Here is a 9,821-nt window from a genome sequence, read left to right as displayed (position 1 = left end):
GCGGAGCTTTAGTGGCGTTCCGAGCGATGAGAGAGCACGGCTCCTATCCCAGCCTCGGACGCGTCCACCTCCCCTATGAACGCCAAAGAGGGACCTGGATGAGCCAGCACGGGAGCTGAGGTAAACAGAGCCTTCAGGTGACCAAAAGCCCTGTCCACCTCAGCCGATCACTGCAGTTGCACCGGTCCCCCATTCAGCAGTGAGGTAATGGGAGTCTGCTACCTGACCAAAACCCCGGATAAACCTCTGGTAGTAGTTGCCAAACCCTAGAAAAGGCTGCACTTCCTTTACCGTGATGGGAGTCGGACAATTACGTACGGCTGAAATGCGGTCACTCTCCATCTCCACTCCTGAAGTGGAAATGCGGTACACTAGGATATACACCACGTTGATATACACCACTACACCGTGCAGGTCCCGGAAAATCTCATCAACAAAGGTCTGGAAGACTGATGGAGCATTCATCAGCCCGTACGGCATGATGAGGTACTCATAGTGCCCTGAGGTGGTACTGAAAGCCGTCTTCCACTCGTCTCTCTCCCGGATATGCACTAGGTTGTATGCGCTCCTGAGATCTAGTTTGGTGAAGAAGCGCACCCCGTGCATTGACTCAATCGATGTGGCAATGAGAGGTAGTGGGTAACTGTACCTCACAGTGATCTGGTTTAGACCTCGATAGTCAGTACACGGGCACAGACCTCCCTCCTTCTTCTTCACAAAAAATAAACTCGAGGAGGTGGGTGAAGTGGAGGACCGAATGTAGCCCTGACGCAGGGATTCGGAGACATATGTTTCCATAACTGCCGTCTCCGCCTGTGACAGGGGAAACACATGACTCCTGGGAAGTGTGGCGTCTACCAGGAGATTTATCACACAATCCCCCCGTCGATCGGGTGGTAATTGCGTCACCTTCTTTTTGGAGAAGGCAATAGCCAAATCAGCATATTCAGGGGGGATGCGCACGGTGGAGACCTGAACTTTCCACCGGAGTAGCACCAACGGAAACCCCTAAACACCTCCCCGAGCACTCCCGCGACCACCCCGTGAGAGCCCTCTGTTGCCATGAAATGTTGGGGTCATGACGAGCTAACCAGGGAAGGCCAAGTATCACGGGAAACGCAGGAGAGTCAATGAGGAAGAGACCGATTCTCTCCTCATGACCCCCCTGCGTCACCATGCCCAGGGGAGTGGTGGCCTCCCTAAGCAACCCGGACCCTAATGGTCGACTGTCCAATGTGTGACCTGGGAATGGCCTAACCACTGGAACAATAAGGATCCCTAAACTATGGGCAAATGCTCTGTCAATAAAATTCCCAGCCACGGCTGAATCGATGAGCGCCTTATGCTGGGAATGCGGGGAAAACTCAGGAAATGTTACATGCACAAACAGGTGTACAACAGAAGGCTCTGGATGAGAGTGGTGCAGGCTCACCTGGGGTGACGCCAGAGTGCCCTGCCTGCTGCCTCGACCCCCAGAGGGACCAACCCGGCACTGACCAGCAGTGTGACCTCTGCGGCCACAGATGGTACACGTGAAAGCCCCTCCTCTGGCCTCCCTGAGCGCAGCACCTCCCAGCTCCATAGGCACCGGAGCGGTGGTGCTGGGAGAGGGAACCCGACAGAGCCCTCTCTGGACGTCCGCGGGTGACCAGCAGGTTATCCAACCGAATGGACAGGTCCACCAGCTGGTCGAAGGTGAGGGTGGTATCCCTGCAGACCAACTCCCGACGGACATCCTTGCACAGGCTGCAGCGGTAGTGGTCGATAAGGGCCCTGTCGTTCCATCCCGCTCCGGCGGCTAGGCTCCGGGAAATTCCAGGGCGAACTCCTGGGCGCTTCTCGTCCCCTGCCTCAGGTGGAAGAGGCGTTCACCCACAGCTCTATCCTCGGGAGGGTGGTCAAAGACTGCACGGAAGCGGCGGATGAACTCCTCGAAGTGGTCCAACGCCGCATCTCCTTCTCCCCACACGACGTTAGCTCACTCCAGAGCTTATCCCGAGAGGCACGAGATGAGGGCGGACACCCTCTCCCTTCCCGAGGGAGCCGGGTAATCGGTGGCCAGGTATAGGTCCAGCTGTAGTGGAAACCCTGGAAGCGTGCCGCCGTCCCATCATATTCCCTGGGAAGGGCGAGACGCATTACACTGGGACCGGGTACAGGAGGGATGAGTAGTGGTAACCCCTGTTGTGCTGGTGGAGGCGCTGGAGGGACTCTCTGTCTCTCCCAGCGGTCCATGGTCTGGACGACGCGGTCCATTGCGGGGCCGAGATGTTGCAGCATCGCCGCATGCTCTCTGACGCGCTCCTCGACCCCTACAACCAGGGTACCTGCTCCTGCTGACTCCATGGTAGGTATGTAATTCTGTCAACAGTGTGCGCAACTGGTTTACTAAAGTCAGGTGCAGGAGAGCAGAGATGAGTGAACAGGCACACTTTACTTGGCAGAAGGAAAACAGTCCGACGCAACTGTGTAACGACACTCCCGCCAAAGGCAAAGCGAATAGCGCACTCGTCACACAAATAATGTACAGCATACAATACCACGGGTTCCAAACAAGACCCGGTGAAAAACCAGCATGAAGCGTCAAACATGACACGTAACGAACAATTACACACACAGACATGGAGGGAACAGAGGATAATATACACGTAGAGGGATGAGAGGATGTAAAACAGGTGTGCGGAAAAACAAGACAAAACAAATGGAAAATGAAAAGTGGAGCGGCGATGGCTAGAAGACCGGCGACGGGCGGCGGGAGTCGTGACATGGGTAGAAGCCCTAATGGGTAGAAGCTACTGTGTGTGTGACTGTTTTCCCAGGTGATGTCATACCTGAGTTAGTTTCTGAGAAGATACCAGATGTCTTGAAGCAGATTGAGAGGCCCTTTGAATTAAATAAGATAAGTCATTGATTGTGCCTAAAATGCAATTAATGTAGGCTAAGACTGATTTGCAGGTAAATACAAAACAAACTTTTGTTTTTTAGGGGTTCAGATGTAGGTCTACTACACATGTCTGATTATTATTGCTCTATTGTATAGTTCAACTCTTTCAAGGTAATTGATCAGCTCAACCTCTGAATGACCTCTCTCTGATCCCACAGGAGATAGTTCAACTGGCCAAACATGCACTCCACAGGGCAACAAGCCTTGAAGAGTCAACATAACAAGCTCAACAGAATTCAAAGTGCTTTCAATGAACTAACATAGTGACAGTAAACATGTTTTTATTTTCAGTTGTTTTATTAGCTGTAGCATTGTATAGTAAGCTGTTATCAACCTTATTCAGATAAAATGATTACCTTATCCTTTCAACAGTTTTATTACATTATCCAAGTGATTCATCACATTATCCAGTTTTATTACATTACCCTATCAAATAAAACCATCACGGTAAGTTATTACAGTATCCATTGTTATTACGTTGTTATAGCCTACCAGTTGAATGGCTACGGCATAGATATGTAGGCCTTATCATATGTTTGTTATTTAGAATTATTTTCGACTGTATTTAGTTATGTCGTTTACAATTTACAAAGCTGCAACTTTTAGAGTGCCTTACTGGAATTGAACCCGTAATAGTTCCACGTGTAAATGTACTGTTCAAAACATATCCACGGTTTTGAGTATCACAAAGCCTATCATTTCATTGTCCATCACAGCAAGCGCTCCAGACTCTACCCGTGAGCAGAGGCTCTAGCAGAGATTTCTCTGTGAAGCACGCTGCTGCGTGCTGTCATCGGGCTAGGCGGGTGGATGCCCCACATGTAGGAGCAAGCAATCAACCCAATATCTGAGGGCAAAACACCGTTTGTTATGACTGAATGCGTCGGTGAAAAGCTACACAAACATCGTGGGATCTTATGACATACGTTGGTACTCAGATATACGCCTGAATAATATCATTGGACGCATGCATAGAAATCGTGGATCATTTGGAAGAAATTGCACTGAAACGATGAGTTGCAGATGGGGGACAGAGCTGTGGGTAAGTAGAACCGCGGAAGCACGACCGAGTGATAGCGGCGCAAATATATTTGTTAATGAAACCTGTTTTAACTATTGCTTTAATTTGATGGACAACCTTTGATCTGTTCCGATACAAACGACATGTGGGCGGCATCGTCTTGCAACAAGGTTGCGAGCTTAAAGCTCCTGCTGCCATGATGCTTCTCTGCGCGTGCATGCAGCCTTTATTATCGGAGGCATAGTGGCCGATTCTATACTGGGTCGACCGTTAGACTACACGGTCGGCTACAGCATCTGATTTTACAGTCACGAATTAATATAGCCTACTTTTGTTTTTAACGACAAGATCTATCCCGCCATTAGAAGCAATAGGCTAGTTTTCAACATCCTACCCGATTAGCCTATTACAATCACTAAGCCATTGCAAATGGGGTCCATACTGTGCACGTACAGCTACATAGCGACTCTAGTAACGTTTCATTTGAAACGTTGCCCCCGAGTGCGGTGTTGTAGGCTACGCATTTGGGAATGGGTTTCCTCCGTTGTCTGCCTTAATTCACATTATAGCTGAAATAGCTATTAAAGCTAGAACAATGAATAACAGGGCCGGCAGGTTGAACGGATTCTCATACACTACGTTTTTTTCCGCACATAGAATGGCCTATTGCAAATATCAGAGAGAGTGACGTCTAAAATAATGCATGAAATATGTGTAACGTCGTGGCATTAGTTTTTGTTCGGAAATTGAAACAAGGCCTATAGTTGAAGAGGATTGTTTTTAAATGTTATGCCTACAGGTGTGCACAAATAGGCTATGCGTTGCAGAGATACAAACGTAACCCGCCACTGCATATGTTAATTTCAGTTCACAACATATACTATTACACCTCACCAACTGAAAGTCAATAGTCTTATTGTATTCACAATTTGCCTCCTGTAGTGTATGTTGTAGGCCCACATACAATGTGCATAAGTGTTAGCCCGCTGTTGCAACAGACATGCTGTTTCAACAAAGACTGTTGTGGACTCTATCCCTCTCTAACTTAACCGTAATAGCTAATTTCTATACATTTTTCATAAACATTGCCTCTTGCCTGCCAAATTAATTAGGAAGAAAATACACATCAGAGGTGGTGTAACCTGGTCTAGTTACTGGATGTGAGTTTGGGAATTAACTTGAGGATATGGCTTTGTTTTGATCATATTATATTATTATATCTTATTTTATTCTTAATCTCTTTTCTTATAGGACCAGTTTGACAACTTGGAAAAGCACACCCACTGGGGCATTGAGTTTGTGGAGAGGTATACAAAGTTTGTTAAAGAGAGATCTGAAATTGAAATCAGCTATGCAAAGCAAATCAGGTAAGGCCGGGAAAACATTACCCTCTTCCCATTTTGATTTTGCCATGTCTCTCATGGCTGAGGCTTTGCAGTATGAGAAGCCTACAGTACTACTAAAACATATGTTTCGGTATGTTTTGTTGATTTCAGTAACTTTGATAAAAGACTACAGAGCCTGCATCACCAATGTCATCCAAGTCATGCCACACTCAAGTGCAATGCATGTCATAAGGTGATGCTCACAGGTGACAAAATGATCTCTGGTATCCACATTTTCATATAATATTGCAGACATGCATACACCAGGGCAAGAGGGTCCAGTGGTACATGTGTCAGCTGTCTCTCTACTGTATCACTGCACCGTCTTGTTCAGGTGGTTGTTGTAATTAAAGAGAAGGCCTTCTCAATAACCCCGGGTTAAACAAATGTAAAAAGGAAATGAATGAATTTCAGCTCACTTCAAGGCAATCTTCTAAATTCGGAGGTGAATGTAGCCAGGCCTACCCAAAGGTGGTGGTTTATGTAGCAGGTAGCAACAAAGTGAAATGGATTAATACAGATACATACAGGCCTTTAACTACGTGCAACCGGAAGTGTAAGCCGCGTAGGCAACGCATTACCATGGTTACTAGGTTATCCACAGCAATGACCCACATTTTTGTTTTCTTCCAATGGTCTTGGGAGCTTCCCACTGTATAATATGGGGTTATTGCCAGACAGTGATAGTCTCTGACAGAGCAGTCCCCGGGGACAGTGGATGACTTGGATCACTGTCTGCCGTGCACTCACCGAGGAATACACAGCAGCAAATTCCTGCATGCATAATCATCAACCTTGTTTCTGGAGATCATATCAAGAGGTTTTCTGCCTCAGCAATAGTGCTGCGATCAGCTCCGAACTGGATTATTCATTAGGTGTGTTTTGTTCTCCAGCCAGTATCATTGATAATGGCACCATTTTAAGTTGCATATGAAGTGTTTTGTTAAATCGTGGTTTTTCATCACCAACCATAATAGATTTGATTTCTCTACATATGTTAGTTGATAGTACAGTTGATGTAGTATATTGATTAAGGCAACCTTAGACTAAACAAACCAGACTATGGAAAGCACGGATTGGACACTGAATGGAGGAATTAAGCCTTCAAAATGATGCAAAAAGCCCCAAAAGACAAGCAGGTGCTTAAAAAAACTAGAGAAAACGGACAGCTAGGGGCTTGTTAGTCATTTTATTTTCAAAGTGTTAACATGAATTTGGGCGTATGGGATTTGTGCCATGTGCTGTGGTGTCAGGATCTAGATTTGTCATGTGGCTGCAAGCAGACAAAAAGAGGCGGCTGGCGCGGCTGGCAATCTGCCTAGCAACACATCAGAATAGATGGTGTGGATCAGAGCACAGGGAGTGGAGGCTACCAGTGGAGGCTACCAGTCAGAGGGGGAGATTTATTTTACCGCTGTGTCATTATTCTAGCCTCAGTTTCTGCTTACGATAGTCCACTCAGAGGATGTATAATTACAAATGTAATATTTATCTTTTTTCTTTCATAAGCATCATTGTACAGAGCGTATGATGATATTTCAAGGTGAATCTTGCACATACCGTTATGCTTTCATAGTAAGTGTAGGCTCTATCTCCAGTTGGATGAATCATCCTGAGATTTACGTTACAGCTAAGGGATGACTTCCTGATACTGCCCCTCTAATGCTGCTCTTTCTTGTCAAATCGCTCTGTTGATTTTAGAAATGTGTACATATGAGGCCCAGATGCAGAGGTACACAGAGGATTATCCATCAATCAGCTTGTACTTTTGATATCCTGTCGCTGGGCGTCCCTTTCCCATGAGTACACAAACATACAATATTTGTGTTTACACATCTCCCTCTGTATTTCTCCACAGTCCCTGATTTACAGTGTACTGCATGTTTTCCACGCCTGTACTGAGATGTGTTCCCATTCCCTAACAGAAACCTCTCTAAAAAATATCAGCCCAAGAAAAACTCAAGAGAGGAAGACGAATACAAGTGAGTGAAATGCATCAAAGATTAATGTTCACAATATCAGGTTGACTGTGTACATTAATGTGGCTATTATCTTTGTGATGATTGTACTGTCATGTAATTCATTAGCTGATTTACCATCTCCACTCATTACCGGCTGTTAGTGGGTAAAAATAGCAGTTTTAGATTAACAAGGCTGCACTTTCATGGCTTGCAGCGAAACACTCCGTTTCTGCCCAGAGAAAACTGTGTAGCTAAAGCCAAGGGTTTTTCCACAAGGATTGTCTTTTCATCAAGACGTTGTCCTTCATCATATGTGCAAAGCAGTCGGACAGTTCCAAGACACATGAACAGAGTGACCTTTTGAAAGAAAATGTGAGACTTTTCTTAAGGCAAGGGAGGAAGCCTTTGAAGGAAGTAGTGCCGGATGAGGGCTTTATCCGTGTCTTATTTCCCCTCTTAGTCATGAAATCACAAAAATCGAATTCTATGTTTGTCCTATCGTTTAAAGTCACTGTCGAAGTGGTCAGTAAATTATATAATTTGAATATTCACGGGAATATTCTCTCTTGATAAAGAAAGAGAACATAATAGTACCTATTAATTATTTCCTATGATAATAAATTTGACGCAAACATTCCTTACGATCGTCAGTAACAGTATTACATTAATACATTAATCTCAGTATGCGTAGTAATAAAGCTGTTGTTTTAAAATGTTATTTAACTTGGGAAGTCAGTTATGAACATATTCTTATTTACAATGACAGCCTACCGGGGAAGAGTGGGTTAACTGCCTTGTTCAGGGGTAGAATGACAGATTTGTACCTTGTCAGGTCGGGGATTCGATCCAGCAACCTTTCGGTTACTGGCCCAACGCTCTAACCACTAGGCTCCCTCCCGTTGTGATTAGAGTAATTAAATGTGAAATAAGTGAGTGTTCTTAAACACGTTTTGTGGTCACCTCTCGTCTTGTTACCAGGTATACGTCCTGCCGGGCCTTCCTGATGACCCTGAATGAGCTGAACGACTATGCGGGACAACACGAGGTCATCGCTGAGAATCTCACCACTCATATCATCTGTGAGCTGACACGCTACATCCAGGAGCTGAAAGCAGAGAGGAAATCGGTAAAAAGTCCCCTTTCCTGCACGTCGCTCACTTAGACATGAATTGTACTCTCCCAGATCATGCTCATTGGCGGCTCAAAACTATTTTGTGGCTAGACTACGCAGAGATTATTGATATCACATGACCTGAGCCAAACCAGCCAATCCCTGGTCAAACAGTGGCAGCTCGATGATTCCAAAAACATTTTTTTTACATGTTTTATCCCCACTCTCAAAAATCAAATCAGCAAATGCAATTGCTGGAACAGATACAAATATGTCATTGGTGATTGTCATTGCTCTGTACCACACAGCCAGGGATCAAGCTGAGAATCTGGTCTGATGTTGCTCACAATTGTATGCCGCCACATCCAATACATCCCAGGGATGGAACTGGGTCAAGTATCCAGGTCAATGGATTGGGAACATGTTGACCCTACTCCCCCCACCAATCCATAGTAGCCTCAACTATGGTGCTACTCATAAGTGGACCAGGTCTCTGTCTGGAGCTGGTGGCTGGAACTAATATGATGGGGGGGTGGAATGTACAACAGCTCTTTTCTCCCTCCCCCCCACACATAGTTTTGTAAGGCGTTGGTTGTGGCCTTTTGTCTGACAGCATGTCTTTGACGATGGCTCAGCTCAGTGCCAGAAGAGTTAATAGTTCTTACTTTTATTAAAAAAAAAAAAAAATCTGGACTGCCGTTCATGTTGGATTGTTTTTATTTTCTAACGTGTAGTAGAGGTAGCTTTCATCGATAGCTCACTCCAATGTATGCTTTTTCATTCATTAAATTCCCAACCAGAACATGGTCTACGTTAAATCAGGTCAGGCAACCAGGCATTGAACATAAGCTTTGTACATCACATTAACACATTCATATTTACGGCTCCTATAATTGTAATTCAACTTAAATCAAAAGCAGAAGTGCCTTTGAGTCTTCATCTGTGAATTCCCTTGAAAGCCTTTTTATACGCTGTGAGCAGCATTGAATCAGTCAAGATATGTACATCAGCAAGTCACGAGTTAGTTTAGTTTTGGCTCAGTAGATTTACTTCAATGCAAAGGCTAAGTAGCAGATGTTATGCCTTTTTGTTGTGTATATTGTGTGTTTTGTCTAGCTTTTTCATTCATCATAAGGAGGATCGTAAGAGCTGCCGTAAGAGATTTAGAAGTCTCTTGACTGTCTAGTTATAGATACTAAATTGCTCAGAGTTCAAACCAGAAATGATTCTACTACTGTTTGAAGTGTTTTAACTTGTTGTTTTTTTACTCAGCATTTCCATGATGGCCGCAGAGCTCAGCAACACATTGAGAATTCTTGGAAACAACTGGAATCCGTAAGTGTCGTCCCGATGAGTAGGTTTGAGTAATTGAAGAGATGAACGATATGCGACTGAACCA

At 45.0% G+C, this 9,821-nt stretch overlaps 1 protein-coding gene across 7 annotated transcripts in view; it reads left to right on the top strand.

The window, feature by feature from the left end:
* The first annotated feature begins 3,475 nt into the window (after nt 1-3,475).
* LOC129825983 (formin-binding protein 1-like) overlaps nt 3,476-9,821 on the top strand; it is a 32,486-nt gene continuing 26,140 nt past the window's right edge. The window contains exons 1-5 of one of the 7 annotated variants that reach the window (XM_055886195.1): nt 3,476-3,986; nt 5,217-5,332; nt 7,276-7,332; nt 8,290-8,437; nt 9,695-9,757. In XM_055886195.1, coding sequence (XP_055742170.1) covers nt 3,912-3,986; nt 5,217-5,332; nt 7,276-7,332; nt 8,290-8,437; nt 9,695-9,757 — 459 coding nt within the window. In that variant the 5' untranslated portion in view covers nt 3,476-3,911. The remainder of the gene's footprint in view (nt 3,987-5,216; nt 5,333-7,275; nt 7,333-8,289; nt 8,438-9,694; nt 9,758-9,821) is intronic. The other 6 variants (XM_055886197.1, XM_055886198.1, XM_055886200.1 and 3 more) reach the window with 6 other exon arrangements.

The sequence above is a fragment of the Salvelinus fontinalis genome, chromosome 28 (assembly GCF_029448725.1).
Source record: "Salvelinus fontinalis isolate EN_2023a chromosome 28, ASM2944872v1, whole genome shotgun sequence".
Classification (NCBI taxonomy): domain Eukaryota; kingdom Metazoa; phylum Chordata; class Actinopteri; order Salmoniformes; family Salmonidae; genus Salvelinus; species Salvelinus fontinalis.
The sequence above is the reverse complement of the archived record's forward strand: the minus strand, read 5'-3'. Positions and strand labels throughout refer to the sequence as shown.